Genomic DNA, 17,425 nt, shown 5'->3' with positions numbered 1-17,425 from the left:
TTGTGAATGATGTCTAAATATAAAGCTATAAACCCTTAAAATTTTGCTTTAATCACTTATTTCTTTCCTTCCCAAAAAAATCCTCAAAAAAATCGATTTTTGAAGCCTCTAAAGCAGGCCCCCACCCCATTAATGCAGAAGTGTCTAATTATTTGGCCATGAATGTGCAATTCAATTCTAATCTGCTAAATGAAATGATTTTACTCTTCAACACCTGATTATTTTCGATGTCTTTCTATTAGTTTAATGAGTTCTTTTACAAATTTGAGTAAGACTTTAAATTACTTTAAACAGTGCTGCTCAACAGTTTAAACTCGGTAGTGTTTTGTGCGTTTTCTACAATTCCGATACCAGTTACCATACAAAATTCCAAGTACTGTTATAGTAGCCATGGCAAGTTAAACGAAAACTTAAAACTAATCAGATTACTGATTAAAGGTAACAGTTTTGTTTCCACTTTAGTTATAATTGATATAATAATAATTCGGAAGTCAAATACTATAATGAAAGGAAGTTTAATTTTTTTTACGTGGTTAGTAAATTTTAGTATGGATATTAAAAATGTCGAATTATTCTTTATTCCATTTCAATTAGCCTAGATAAAACATTTTATGATTTATAAAATTTGTAAACTTAGTTAGAATTAAAAAAGCTCTCAAGATGCTGAAACGACTATCACGTCATAACCAAGTTTCGGCTAGTTATCTGTTTTCAATGTGGGATGAAATACATATAAATTATGTGCTAGCCATTTATACTATTACTAAACTAAATAAAAACCAAAATAACAATACATGCTTTAATCTTTTATGAATGTGATTTTAATAGTTATAAAGAAAATAAATTCCTGTACAACATTCTCTTTATACCCTGAACAGGGTATATTAAGTTTGTCACGAAGTTTGTAACACCAAGAAGGAAGCGAAGTATATATGTAAATGATCAAGACGTTGAGCTGAGTCGATTTAGCCATCTGGTCTGTCTGTCCGTCCGTCCGTCTGTCTGTACATATACGAAGTAGTCTCTCAGTTTTTAAGATATCGTTTTGAAATTTTGCAAACGTCATTTTCTCTTCAAGAAGCTGCTCATTTGTCGGAACTGCCGATATCGGAGCATTATAACATATAGCTGCCATACAAACTGAACGATCTGAGAAAAGTTCTTGTATGGAAAACTTTTGCATTTGACGAGATATATTCACGAAATTTGAAGATATTGTTCAGATCGGTTAACTATAGCATATAGCTTCCATATAAACTGAACACATAGTTATTAAAAGAAATGCACCTGTGAAGGGTATATTTGCTGCGGTGCAGCCGAAGTTAACGTTTTTTATTGTTCAAAGTGAATAGAAATAATACGTGCAAAACTTAAATGATATAATAATTACAATTTTATTCCATTTCTTTTTGAGTATTATACTTTAAATTTATTAACGATTATTGTTGTATTTTGTATATTCTTACAATAGACTGCTCTGAAATCTCCAACAGAGTTCCCTGAAAAGCCAATAACAAATAACATAATACTTATTTTTATCAGCTTACAGGCGCTACAATACCACCAACATCATATTCCAAATAAATCCAGATCAAATCTAAGCTGCTTTTCAATTAAATATAAAATGAGCGACAATAAAAAATAACAACAAGCTTTTATACTAAAGAAAACACTCGTGTAATGATAAAAAGAGCGTAAACGAAGTTTAATTCTGCAAAAAAGCACAACTTTACAGATTAGCACCTCACAACCGCTCATTATACGCCGGATCAGAATCAGCGCCACATTGGCAGGATGACCAATTAGCTTTATTGTTGGTTTAACGATAATTTTTTCTTTCGAGTAGAATGTGATACACGAAAGAAAAGTTAAAATATATGAAAGCGTGAAAATGTGTGTTAACTGAAAACACACACACATACGTGTTAGTTGTAAAATGTTATAAAAAGTAATTAACAAAATCACAAGTGCTGTGCTCAGTAACAACAACATGGAGAAAAAGTCAAACAATACGCTGTGCTGTTAGTAAAAACCGACAAAAGATAGTGCAACAAAAAAGTGTAATGTGAAAACCAATTGAAAAGTTTTGTGCAAAAAATTAGATAACTAAAAAATGCAAGATACACCGTGTAAAAAATAACGCTAACAGTAGTGAGACCGTTATTTACACTTCTGCATAAAAGTGTGCATACACGCAGGCAACGTATTTTGCAACTTTGTACGGCAACGTCATCAAGAAGCTACAAAAAATAACAACAAACAGTACGTGCCAGCATAAGCACTGCCGCTGTAAGGCTGAAAGGCGACTGTTCGACTGCTTCTGTCCTCAGTTTATGTGTGTGTGCGTGCCAAGTGAGGCGCTTGTGCATGTTAGCCCAGCGCGTTTGTGTGTGTTGGTGCAGTGTATGTGAAGCGAAAAGTGCAGGAGCAGTGCAGTGAATGTGCATTCAAAATGCTTAAAGGATTAAAAGTTTTCACATTTTTATGGCTGACGCATGCGGCGAGCACTTGGCTGAATTTCACCGGCGTTCAAGCACAACCGTCATCATTAACCGAGAAAATCCCATTAGGTGAGTCGAATGAGTGCACGTTGCGCTTTCTGTGAAAGCCTTTGCAATGTAGTTCAGTATGTTTATGTCTTGTACGAAAACTTAAAATATATGGCAAATTAAGCTTGCCAACATAATGGTGTTGTGGAAAATTTTGAAAAAAAGTCTTAAATGCCACTTTTTATATTTTTTTATTAATTTCTCACAACAAAACAAAAGCTTTATACGAAAATGCTTATAATAATATTTCATAAATTTCTCCTAATCTCAAAACAAAATATTAGTAATAATTTTTGTCAATAAAATAAAGTTTATTTCGTGCAAGGTATACAAAATGCGACAGTCAGAAATGTTGGTTTCTCGCTCGTCCATTTTACTTTGGTTTTGCTCTTATACATGTGACACTTCGCTGCCACACACATTTAAAGATAGTGATGAAGTGAACAGACAAGTGCAGCTCGCTTCTCTCATATGCAGTTGACAACATATACATATGTATGTACATATATTATTGTGTTGGTCTTTCCTCTGTGCCATTTTAAATTTTTATACTCACGCAACATGTGGCACAGAGTATAATAGCTTTCTTTCACTTAACGGTTATTTGTAATACCTAGCACTACTCGTCTTATTTAAAGGGTTAGTTGGATTTGAAATTTCAAAAAAAAACGATGTTTTTTGTTTATTTTTTTAAATTATATAACAACTCTGAATATTGATCTCAATTTTCAAGTTGATACGAGTAATAGTTTCGGAGATATAGCTTTGAGAACTTGTGCGCTCAACGCGTTTTTATCGAAACGGTGTTTCTGAAGGCGGTGGCACGATTTCTTGAAAAGTTATGGACCGATTTATTTCGAATCTACACATCTTTAAAATCACATTATCTAGTTATTGAACGAAGGATTTTTTTCTTTTTGATTCATTACAACTCATTTTTTTTTTTAAACAAATAAAAGGCGAAAATTTTACCAAAAAATGAGATTTTTTGTTCAAGGTCTGAGAAAAAATGAAAATTTTAACTTTATTTTATTTCCTTCGTTCAAAAAAGAGATTTAAACATACATATGTACATATGTGCTAACGGAATAAATTTGGCTTTTTAATTTAAAATGAATCCGTAATAAGTTATGCTGCCTACAGCGAGAGCACTTTCTTTGTGAGACACCCAGGAAGATAAGGTCTCAACGGCTGAATTTTCAAAATTTTTTTATCAAAATTTCAGAAGACATTGTTCAAATATGTATCAAAGGTTTTACATTTTTTAAATATATGATTGTTTATATTAAAAAAAAAATCTTAAAAATACATTTTCTTTGTATCTCTGAAACCCACCTAATCCCTTAAACAAAACTGATTTGGATGCCAAAACGTAACGAATTTCGAATATCCGTCCGTTCGACTACCTATCTGTCTTTGAAAACATTAAATTCAACAATGAGTCATGTTTTATAACTTGAATTATTATTAATAATAATATTATGGTATTTACAAAAAAAGAACTTAAAATTCTCTTCAAGCTCATTTAAGACATACTTAGGTGGTCCAAAATGGTGATCAGATGGGTTTTAAAACTTCTTATTCTATTTTAAGGTAATTTACTGTTCTCCTTTCTTTCAAGGCATAGCTTAAAGGCACATAAAGTCAGACTACATCTAAACCATTTTCGAAAGAATGTCCTTTCGAACGACATCTGCTTATTCGCCTTGAATATAAATAATTACACATATTCTCAGCTATGGAATTATGAAAAATAATTTGTCAAAAATGGTACCTCTGACATATTGCAGCCCTATCCTACTCTGAATATCATGATATCAGAAAGTCTAGTTGACTCTAAACCGTATATTTCGACCAATGCATGAGCTTTGAATGAACTAAATTGGAATTTTTTTATAGAGCATAATCTAAAAATTCATAAAATACATTAAATCAGTTCAAACCCATTTACATATATTCAATGCAATACTTGTTTAACTTTTTCGACTTTATAACATACAATTATATCTGCTAGAGAGCGAAATATATCAATAAAATAATATGAGCAAGATTTTATGCCAGAAATGGGTGAACAGCTTTCTAAACTACAGACATCTTATGCACAATAATATAGTTATATTATATTATAATAAATACCTAATGAAGTTATGACTAAGCTTACTCGAAACATTTCAGTTAATGGCAGAGATATTTCAACAAAAATATTTTAGAAAGCTGCAGTTTGCAAAATGTGATTGATTGACAAAAAATAATAAAACAGTTCGAATATACCCTTATTTACCTTACACCCAATACATTTATTTTCGAACCTTAGTTAATTTTATAACTCGCATGACGGTCAGAGAATGACACATCGTAACAATAAAAACAAAAAATTGAACAGGAATTAATGGATAACTCTTAAAATGTAGATCAGAAACAATATGACCAATATACTAACTTCTCTTATATCCATTGATTTTAAAGTAATTATTTCAGCATTCATATAAAAACGTTTTAATAAAGCGTAATATTTCAGATTACACCTTAGTTCTCTCAGATTGCAAAAGTACCTAATGTTTGGCTGTGTCCGAACTTTGCGTATCTTTACTTGTTTTGCTGCTGCTTCTTTAGATCGTGTTGTGTTTGTTTTCTCGTTTTCCTTTTCATTTCTTTCCTGTTTTCATGAGTTTACGTCGAGGTATTGAAGCATATGACAATTCATATAATGTTGCTTATTCATATATATTACATATATGTACATAAGTAGCTAACCTTTATGTCATTTATTTTCCAGTTCATAATTTATTCAATTGTAAACTAGCACTAAGATCCATTTATCTCGAAGTTACTGCAGACCAAGTCAAACGTTTATTATAAACAATAACTATCTAAGCCGTTTACGCAGTTTACTTTCCATATTAGCCACTATACTTTTTTGTGACCATTAGTCAATAGATAATAGTATTTAATTCAAAAAGTCCTATTTACTTTGGAAAGTACATTGTAAGTTGTATATATTTTGAGAACCTCGTTCATTAGGAACAAATAAAAAAAATATAAAAGAAAAAATATTTTATGTAAGAACAGGTTTGATCTTTGTTCAACTAGCCAATTCATTTTTGACAATTTTATGTTTAGTTCAATCTTTTCCAATTTGATAAAAGAAAAAAAGGATTTTTTTGAATATTATTCAACTAAATCAAAAACTGATTTTAATAAAATTGATTTACTTTTGCATGATAGTTTCTTTGACTGTTGATGAAAGGATCTAAGCTCAAAAGCAATCGGTTTAGTAAGTCCTAATTTGTAGCGATCCGTTAGTTCTTTCATGTATGATGGAGTCGATACATCTTAACGTCCTTATTGCTTGACTCAGCAAATTCTTTTGAGAGCTCTACAATTGAAACTGGTGCATAGTGATTAACATCAGGAGCGTGAATTAAAATTTTACGGACTGACGAAGGAAGATAATACCAGAAATATTTTGAAGTTAATTCCTTTGCAGGATCTAGCGCAAATCTAGTGCATTGAGGGTTTATTAAACTAATTCCTTTTGAAATTGAATTCGAACAGGACGGCAATAGCGGGTGGACGAAGGTCGGTCTGCAGTTTTTCCAAATTTGTTTGTGCTCTTCATCATTTTGCGATTTTATTATCAGTTATACAGGGACATATGCCGTGACAAATAAATTATTGTCTTCCAAATTATTATTTTCAAATTTCTGCTTATATTCGCTCTGACCAGAATTGCCATCAAAGCCACATATTCCTATTGATAATAGGTAATTAGAGGACTCATTCCGTTCATTAATTACATTTCTGACGCAATGTGGTCCAATAATTTTTTTATCTCAACTTCAACATCAGATTCTGAGACCTTTATTGGCTCAGGATAACTGTTTTTCCTTTGAAACTTTTTAAAAGTTAATATCAAGTTTTTTGTTAACGAAGCTTCTAATAAGTAAATAATGAAGCTTAATTAAATTTGCTTCGGTGATAAGTGATATTTCTTCACACATTTTCTAAACACCAAAATTCAAAAATGTATAGGCGTGAAAGTTTACACCGATCTGATGTGCCTAAAAAAAGCACGTATAAAACAAGCATTTGATAAAAGTGAGAAAATAACAAAATGAAAACCAAACCTCAAATATGTGTATTAGACTGATTCAAAAAAAAATTTTTTTTTTCGTTTGGTACTCGGAAAAATAGGTTCCTAAACACCTCTAAGAAAGCCTCTCCAAATATGAGTTTTTAATTGTAACGGGAAGGTCCTCCTACATGCAGTTTGCTATTTTTTTTTATTATCAGATAGAAAAATTTATATCTCGCTTCCAACTACTTGAAAAAATATCTTGTTCCTTAGATTTTGTAGGAAATTGAATGCTCTACAAAAAAGGTCTGCTATGATTTTTTCGTAAACCCTAACGTTTAAAAGATATTAACAGTTAAAGTTTGATTATTTTTGGGAAAATTTTTTACTTCTTATAAATTTTATAACTCAATGAAAAAAAAATTATTATGAATGATGAAACTCATAGTTTTGTAGGAAATTTACTGCTCTATAAAAATGGTATCTGATGATTTTTTGATTAAGTTAAGCGTTTACGAGATATTCATCGTCAAACATCAACGCATATTAAGGTGGATCAAAAAAAAAAAAAAATTACGTTTGGTACTCTGAAAAATAGGTTCCTAGACACCTCTAAGAAAGCCTATAAGTTTCATTATTCATATTTATGCGAACCTCCTCATAGAACTGCCAGCCTCGTTCATCAAATGAGTACGAACTTTCCACAGTGCAGTCTCAATTTAGCAGGTAAAAAAGCTGATGAACTTGAGTTTACTGAGTTTCGTTTTGCAATTCTTCTAACTTCGAGTATGTCAGAAAATTTTTGGATCTCCCAATTAATGTGTAATAAAAATTGTAGTTGATTGACCCAGCCAGTATCTAATACTCCTGAAATTCATGGTCACGAATTTTTTATTTATATATGAACTCTGCGATCAAATTGAATTTTTAATTTATACTTCGCGTGTTCGAATCGGTAAATTTTTTCTCTGTAAGTTGGCAGTTCTGTTAGTGACATCTATGCTAAATTTCATTTCAAAATATTTATTTGAGATACGTGTCGTTTTGTGAGGCTCTAATAGTGAATTCTTTCATTTTTACTGTGTCTGAATTTATTGAACAAAGAAGAGCGATAATGCACCGTCTCATTCTGCATTGGTTATTCGTGATCATTTCCCACATTTTCAAATAATAACGTGCCGCAACCACCGCATTCGCCTGATTTACCTTCTTATAACTTCTGGCTATTCAGCAAATTCACATGACCACTGCGAGGACACCGTTATGACTCAGTAGAGGATATAAAAGCTGAATCGAAGAAGGCTCTGATGGCCATCACGACAAAGGATTTTTCCAAGTGCTATGAAGACTGGAAAATTCGTTGGCATAAGTGTATTGCAGTGGGAGGGGATTACTTTGAAGGAGATAAAATGGACAAAATTTACCTTTCAATTTGATACCTGTGTACAATTTCATGATAATAAGTTGGGAAGTTCTCGAGAAATCTTGCCAACCGACTTCAAAACCATAGTTTCGACTAGAACGCACTTCAAGACGGCGCAATGAGTGTTGCTAGCCTCAATATCTCCGAAACAATTACTTGGATTAACTTGAAAACTTAGATCTAAATTCTAGAGATGTTGTAGAATTTAATAAGGCAATAAAAAGATTCGCTGTTTTGAAGCCCGTAAACCCATGTAACCCCTTAGAAAATACTGCAACTTTTAATTTTTTTACCTAGCCAAAGTGACTTCAATGCACTTATTTAAAATTTGTAAATTTCTCAAAGACTATCAAATTTGTGTCAATGTTTAACTTATCGACCAGGAACTTTCTGGTTTTGTGTAACCTGTAAGACCGCACAAGAAACGCTCTCAAGTGAAAATACAAATTACCATGGCATAGGGGGGGACCTTTGCAGTTTTGAGCACGCGGTGCCGTGTTTAAAAATAGGACAGTGCACAAACGAATACACTTTGGCAGCACTAATAGCATTCTACTCTTCCAGCATTCACAACCGTATGTACAAATATATACAGAAGCCACTAACAATGTGTGCTTCGCTGAGTTTAATCACATAAGACAAATACACATATACGATAGATACAGTGAAAGTGCCTTAATCTATTTCAATGAATACGTATATATGTTTCTATTGTACATATGTGCCGACTCTGCCTTTTTCTGCCATTGTGCAACACCTTTGTCCCTAGACCCTAGCCACTATAGCAAGTGCATTCATTTCGAAATACATAGTCCAGCATATGCACACAGAAATGTGTATGCCACATAGCTTTTGTTTGACAACACGTCTGAAACAAATTTTTATGCACCGCCACAACGATGGTCGTTAGCCAAGCAGCAGTAAAAAGCGCCGCAGCAGTAGCTTTAAGCATCTCCAGCGTATGTACTTACCTTCCAACTGCAGTGGCAACTAAGCTAACCATGCTCTCTGCCATGGCTGTTTGACGCTGGTGAAAGGCTGTCCCATAACAATTGCAGCATTAACACTTTTTTATGCAAACGACATTAGCTTCAAAACGCTTGCATTGGCATGGGCTGCGGAGCGAAATTTGCTGATGTGCTGCCGCTGTGCTCGGGGTTCGCTGTTGCTGGGGATGGTGTGTTGCCATAGCCTCCAGCATGCTTTGAAAGAACGCGCTCACCTGTCGTATGTGGCAGTTTGTCTGCTGTGTTGTTAGTGGTCGCATTACCTCGGCTGCCACTTAGTTCACAAAAGACGGTAGTTGCGCTTTAGTGCTCCGTGCAACACAATGCATGCCAATGTGCCGGTGTGTGCGTGTTTTTTGGCTGGTGGAAATTTGAGTCGTAAAAATCAACACAAAAGCCGTTTTCACTGCGTTTCCGGTTGTTCCATTTATTTTGTATAGAAATTATCGTGCGGATAGAGGAATGGACGTATTCTATACGAGCATGTTTTGTTTAGCTGGTAGCGTAACAAAAACAGTGTGTATGCTTGAGCACATACATATTTTGACCGGTTCTTATTTAAACTTAACCCCGTTTCTTTAAATGTGAAAATTAAGAGGATTTCTTGTATAAAAGAGTCTGTTTCACACATACCTAAATAGGATTTTCGCAGTTTGGCAGCCAAATGGCGACTGCAAATATGTTAAGCGAACCCAATTTTTTATTTTATTTTAGTATAAACATTACCATTTTTGAAATCATTCTATGTATACAGGAGGTAGAAATAGAATACTATATATGTGAACAATATTTACTTTTACGTCCATTAAAAAAGTCTACAAGTGCCGCAACGATTTTCGAGTGAAATTGTTTCTTCAATCGAAACAAAGAACTTTGGATTTGCCTTCGAACTTTGTACGATTTCACCAACAGAATGATCTTGAATATTATGGCAAGCAAAAAATTCTACTCGTTTTATCACTTAGTCCCACACAAAGTCCACTGATAAAGATACTTCTACAAGTATTTACACATTTGAAAATATATAGTTACTTGAAAAAATACATTTTCTTAGATTGAGCCATTGCAAGCTAAAAGTAATATATCTAATGCATATACTATATATAAACGGGCATGGTTTTTTGTCCAAATAGGTATAGGTATAGTACTTGAAATCTCAAAAAATGTATAACATTTGCAAAAGTTGAGAACCTAAAAATATTGTAAGCATATTAAAAGTTTATGGCACATTAATCAAATTCGAGTCTTTTCGTCACCTCGCAATTCCAAAAATATTGATATTTTATAAGACTTCTTGATTTCATTTACCATGTATTTACTAACTTCCATTAATAAGAAGAAAAAAACGATCTGAACAAATTGTGTAGAGATTGTAATGTTACGAGGGGCATGATCTGAGTCAATTTTAAGAAATAAAAAGCTTGCCATCCAAGAACTTTATATCGATTGCTCAGTTTCTTTTCATACTCTTGCAACATGTTGCTACAGAGTATTTTAGTTTTGTTCATCTAACGGTTGTACGTATCACATAAAACTAATCGAGATAAATATTGTGTCACATATACATAAATGATTAGAATGATAAGACGAGTTGAAATCCGTGAACTTCCTGGTGACGTCAATGGTACGGTAAACAGCGCTATAAGACTCGATACGATCGACCGATTTTAAGCAAATTAGATATAAGACATTATTTGCTATTGCTTTGCCACAATGTGAAAATGGGTGAAATCGAACTACATGGATCAATGTACAGTTGCAATTCAAAGAGAAAGTTTTTGGGATAACAGCATCTTTGTATATAAAAAACGGGTTGAAAACGGTCAATACTTCCCTTAGCCCACACATACCTAATACAAGGTGATCAATTTCGAGCTTTCTTACTTTTTTCAAGAAAAAACACAGAAACTTATTATGGAGAGTATTTATTATCATTCGAAAGAACATAATTTGGCATTTATTTCTCTCTTTCAATTCTTGGCTGCGGCTACGTCTCAGATGGTCTATCCGTAAAGTCCAATTATCGATGACTCGTTTGAGCATGTCGACTGGTAACTCGCGAATGACACGGGTAATATTTTGCTCCAATATCTCCTCTGGAAAAAGTCGAACGGTGTGATATCACACGACCTTGGTGAAACTATATTTCACCAGCTTCAATTTCAGGTATCAAACAGTTGGTTATCATGGCGAGATAATGGTGGCCATTGATTATTATGTTCTCACTGGCATCATTTTTGAAAATACATGGACCGATGATTCCACCGGCCCACAAACCACACCAAACCGTTTTTTTTCTGGATGAAATGGCAGCTATTTAATAGCTTTAGATGGCAACGGCTATATTTTCTTCACTGCGTGCTGGACGTGGTCTATTCGGTCGAACATTGTTCGAATGAATGTTGGGCCTACTGCCTTAATAAAAATTTCCGAACTTTCGGGTAAATTTATCCCAATAATAATTATAATATTTTTGTCAATAGATGTCGTTGCAGTCATATATATCCAGTGATACCAATCATTTTAATCTTCATTCAACCAAAAAAATTAATTCGGGGAAGTTGAAAAAATGTTACAGCTGCTTACAAATGATTGAAAATAATGAAGAAATTGTTAGCACAACAATGGTTCCCTCGCTTCCGTTCTGGAAATTTCGACTTATATTGATGAAAGTTTTCAGTGTAAACCAGTGTATCAGAAAATGGCAAAGTGGTCGACCAAAATGGTACATATGTATTTGTCTATTTATTTAAATACGAAAACACTTTTTTGACTATCCCATATATCGGCCAACATATGAGTTATCTCAATGAAAATAAAAGACCGTGTTTTACTCACAATACTGTATCTTTGTGCCTAAAGATCAAATTGGGCGAAATCTGGAACTAACCCTCATACTCCATATGTTTAGTGATTGTTTGTAATGTACTTAACAATACAATGTAGAATTGAGAAGGAATCAAATGGTTTTATAAATTTAACCGTACCGTCATTCTATCCAAAGGTGGCTCTATCCATATGACAATTTTTAGATGGTTATCAAACAAACTTAAATGTAAATTAAGGCAATATGAATGTGGACCATATTTAGATGTGTTCACAATATACAAGGAATTATAAAATTTAAAATATCGCATGCTTAGAGATTCCAATTCTCAAGATTTTTTTTAGTTATGTTAACATACGTGTCCCTGAATTACGTTTGAGAAGTGTTTCAACTATTTGATGAAACGTTAGCAGAGTTGCAGAATATCGAGTGGAAGCTGTTTTGAAAGCGACAACGTTAACGAAAAGAAATGAATACATATTTTTTGGAAAGAAAATTCCCCTTATTTTTTTAACAAAACTCGTATTAAGGTTTGGGCCAAGCAATTTCTCATCTATATTAGAACGACGTATAGTACATCAATCAAAATGGTTATCAGTGAATAAGTGAAAAATTTAAGTAATTCAATTTTATCTAATTACAGATTCTTGTTAACGATCTAAAATAATTACACATTAACAATTGGCTGCCTTACATTCACTGAATTTTGAAATATCGTGTTTAGACCCAAAGAAAATGGAGAAAGTATACTACTTCTCTGAACAATAATCATACAATTTATGGTTGGAGGGATATGACATAATATATCTACGTACGATGTAGATAAAAAATATAGGTCAAATATCCGACACCATCGGCTAATTATTTTGTGAAATTTCTCTGCTCAGTACCACAAATTTAAGATAACGTGCTTTATGCATGGAAAAATGCACTCAGCGTTGTTTCTTAGTTCTTCAGGCTTATTTTATATAATTTTCCTTACACTAAAGTTTTATACTATTTCTATATCTCATATAATTCCAACACTTTTATTTTTTTATTTTCCGTAGTGGATAATAACAGTAAGATATTAGCTAACATTTTACTTTCTTTAAAGTTAACAACACAAAGTGCGGTTAAATTGTGGCAGCATTTGTGCGCGAATGCGTTTAGCCCTACAGCAAACATTATGTAATATATTTTCTTAGCTATGCGTATAATAAGTTGAAGTCACCGCGGCCTCTACTACCGTTTAGTTGTAAATTGTAAACAAGATCAGCCCGTACAATGTCGAAACACGTTCTTATATATTCGTGCGAGATTACTTGCGACAACGTACGTATGTATGTATGTATGTACTGTGCACATTTTCCAAGAACGATTGTGCGGGTTCAAATCGTTCCTGGAAAATGTTTTCATATTTACTTTCAACTCATTACAGTGGATATTGTTTTGTTTGTGTTATTCTTTGCCTTTCTCTGTTTTATTTATTTTTTACTCAATTTAATACAAATGGCACACATTTCTTTGTTTTAATGTGCAATGTTTGTTTGTGTTGCTGCGCAAGTTTTGTTATCGGCCGACAAATGCTGCCACCATTGCTTGCGGAAGCTGCCATTCACAGCCACCGACTGGCTGCAAACGCGGCAGGAAGATTTCACTAAATTGTTTTGCTGTTTCGCTCACTTCGCTGCTTTTGCTGTCACAAACTCTTTTCCAGCCACAACAGGCGTTGCCACTGTCATGCCACTGCTGTGCACCAGCGGTTTGCCCGAATGCACTTGTGTGCATGTGCGTGTGCCCAAAACGGATTTATGGAGTATGCGTTTGTTGGAATTCAGCTCGGTTGTTGTTGTCATTAAATTACCTATTTTTTTTGATACATAAATTCTTTAAAATACCACACAATGTGCCATTATACACACGCCCTGGTATTACAAAGCTCTACTTTATTAAAGGGCACTTTAACTTATGAGAATAAATTTTTTATTCTGATATCTAGAATTTAACATAAATAAACATGATAAATAGCGAGTTCTGAAAATTATCATTATATGGAATTACAAAATTAACTATTTTAAAAGTTTTATTATTCAGATACATATATTTAACCGATCATATCCGATTACTATAGCAATCCTCAAGAAAGTTTAATTTCTTCTTCTTTATTGGCGAATGCACCGCTTACGCGGTTTTAGCCGAGGTAATAACAGCGCGATAAGTGTAGCATGGTCCTTCTAACAAGGTAGAGGTACTCTGTCAAATATTTTTAGAGCAGGAGTATTTTCATCCATTGGGACGACATGTCGCGACATGACTTAACCAGCGTAGCCGCTGTCTCTTAATTCGCTGAACGATGTCTGCACCATATAGCTGGACGAGGATGATGAGTGACTTGTAGAATTTGGTCTTTGTTCGTGGAGAGAGAACTTGCGTACTCAGTTCGAAGTAGGACCTATTGGAGAGATTGATTCTGCGTTGGATGCATGTATATCGATCCTCTTTTCAGGGGTCTTTTTCAAGCTTTGGGGATTGGCGCATATATGGTCAGTTGTTGATTTTCCAGGCCTAAAACCACACTGATAAGGTGTAATCATCAGTTTACGACGAACTTTAACCTTTCACACAATACGCTCGACAGAACCTTATATGCCACGGTAAATGGCGCAGATTGTGGTTTTCCCTCTTTGTGGATTAGGCAGAGCACACTTAAATTCCAATCGTCGGGAATTCTTACGTTCCACGATTATCCCTATCAGCTCTTCGCTGCTGTATTTGAATAGCTCCACCAGCAATCCATCGGCTGGACGTTATCGGACGACTGGCGCGTTTACAACACACCACCGATCAAAAACCAATAATTTGTCATATTAAGCAATAAATAATAAAAATAAATAATAAATAGTAATTGGGTTCAGGGACTTGCAGACTTGGCTACGCCAAATTTGCTTAGAAAAAATCCGTTAAGAGCTTCTATCAACAGTGCAAAAATTGATGAAATCGAATTATAACCCCGCTCGTACTAAAACTATTCAAGCTCCCAGATACCGTGTTTTTTTGTGATTAATTTACAAATTAGTTAGTGAATATTCCAACTTACAAAAACGGTATTAAACGAGTAAATCAATTATTTTCCAATTAAAAGCTATAAGTAAACACGTTCTAATTTCACAAACGGGGAAAAAATAATAACAACTTTTCAAGGCTTCGGCAATAAAAAATAATGCTTGATATGTACCTGATATACTCCAAACATAACGAAACGATTCCTTGCTTCCAAAACATGGTAGCAATGTAAAATATTTTAATTCAAAATGGGTTACATTTGTGTAAAACAAAGAAACATAAATTGATATAATCAGTTAGGTATATGATTTACTTTTGAAAGAATTGTTAAACATCAGTCCTGAAACCGAATATGATTCTAATATTTTATTGCACAAACAATGCCTTAGGTATTTTACATTAGGACAACGCGATGCCAAAATAACACAGAAAGAATGTGCTTATAAACATAAGGCCACACATGCTGAAATATACTTGTAAATAAGTATACAAAGCGAAGATGCTTTACTACATTTACAAACTTTGGTATTAACGTCCTGCCTAATATCATTTTTACGAGTGGCACAAATGTTAATTTAATTTTTCCCACTTACAACAATGGGCACATTAAAAAGTTTGGAGTCAAATATTTATACATATGTGATAAATATTTTATTATGAATTTATGCTCATGAAAAACATGACTTATATTAATTTATACCACTCATTATTTTAAATGTTTATTTGCCTTTTTTATCTGCGGGATTACTCATACGCAGCGTACATCTTTTTTAATGCTTGGAGATATTATTATTTAAGTCAACATATTATATAATATTGATGTCTAATAATTTTTATGTGTATTAAAATAAAGTTAGGATGGTATAGCTCAGCTAAATTTTATGTAACAAGGGGGAAAGGTTTTATAACATTCATATTTTTATATTTAGCTAAACTTCCGAATAACACTATTTCTTTGCATAGTAAAATAAATATAGTTTAAAATAAACTAAAAAACACGCTTTTAAAACATATCAAACTAAAAAGTGAATAATAATTTTTTGTATAAACTAACAATAATAATGAAGGAAAAATTCCTGCATTATTGTGAGAAAAGCGTGGAATGCTCCATATATGAAAAATATGTCACCAAGCACCCCACGCTTTTCTCACAATAATGCAGGAATTTTTTCTTCATTATTATTGTTGGTTTATACAAAGAATTATTTTTCACTTTATAGTTTGATATGTTTTAAAAGCGTGTTTTTTATTTTTTTAAACTATATTTATTTTTAATTTTTTAGTTTGATGTGAGAAACTCCAAATTTGTTAAAATATGAACTATGACATGTAGTATTGATTAAGTAAATCGATAATTAGGCAGCATTTAATATCTACTCGTAACCTTTCATTGACTAATTGTTATATTATTTGCGACCAAGTTCAATTGACGACTTTACGAATTATTACTTCTTATGCCAGTATTCTGCTTGTTATGATTGTCTCATGTCTCTAATTGTCACAATCGTAATTTAGTGACTCTGTTAGTCATAAGTCTCATTTTGGTATTCTGGCAGATATAGTATAGTAGTATACTGTATAGTAGTGGCTAAATCGAATCATTTCTTCTAAAGCCTCACTGTTACATGGGGTTTTACCTGTCAACTTTGAACAGTCTGGTTCTTCAATTCGAATACCGTCCAAAGATCTACAACGACTAAGTGCTACATAAGCTTGTCCAGCAGCAAACAGTCGAGAGCCCAGATAAATTACTGCATGATCTACAGTACAACCAGAGAACGTATATTTATAAATAATTCATAAATATACGTTCTCTGCTACAACCTTGAATCTTATGAACGGTCGACGCCCAACTCAGTATGCTATTCAAATGTCACCAAAACTAATTTTATATAGATGTTGCATACTTTTAAGCGCATCTTTTTGGTGAGCTGCTTAAACTAACTACCGACTTCCTACAGTGTCGCTCAAATATTCTAGATTTCAGTACCACTTAAAAAAGTTACAAACAAACATACATACATGCAAGTGAAGCTAATAAAAGCGTATTAAAAAATAGTTGCGTTCATTTCAATTTACATCGAGGAGAATAATATATGGGTCTAACTATGACCTCAGCGTCCTATCGATCTAATAATGCACAGTCATATATTTTATTAAATATTTTACCATGTTTCGGATTGCCGCTGAAAATATTTCTATGCTGTCCGACTTTTGTGTTTTTCTGCGCTATGGATAGTTTTATTGAACTAGTCCTTATGTCGTTTCATTGATGCAGGATTACCTAGAAAAAGCATTTTCGCATTTCTAATCAATCCTCAGCTTACTTTTTTCATATTAATCATAATAAATAAATAAACAAATGTGTACCATTTTGGTCGAACACTTTTTGCCATTTTTCCGCTAGAAACATTATTCCATCAGTGTGAAACTTTCATCAGTGTAAATCAAAATTTCCTAAAGCTAACGAACCATTGTTGTGCTTCACGAACTGATACT

The 17,425-nt window shown here is 33.1% G+C and overlaps 1 protein-coding gene across 2 annotated transcripts in view; it reads left to right on the top strand.

The window, feature by feature from the left end:
- LOC120778660 (glutamate receptor 1-like) overlaps positions 1-17,425 on the top strand; it is a 136,338-nt gene that overhangs the window by 13,123 nt on the left and 105,790 nt on the right. For both annotated transcript variants that reach the window (XM_040110585.1, XM_040110583.1), the window contains exon 2: positions 1,543-2,570. In XM_040110585.1, the coding sequence (XP_039966519.1) occupies positions 2,453-2,570 (118 nt within the window). In that variant the 5' untranslated portion in view covers positions 1,543-2,452. The remainder of the gene's footprint in view (positions 1-1,542; positions 2,571-17,425) is intronic.

This window comes from Bactrocera tryoni, chromosome 5 (assembly GCF_016617805.1).
Source record: "Bactrocera tryoni isolate S06 chromosome 5, CSIRO_BtryS06_freeze2, whole genome shotgun sequence".
NCBI classification, from domain to species: domain Eukaryota; kingdom Metazoa; phylum Arthropoda; class Insecta; order Diptera; family Tephritidae; genus Bactrocera; species Bactrocera tryoni.
This window is presented reverse-complemented; position numbering and strand designations above follow the sequence as displayed.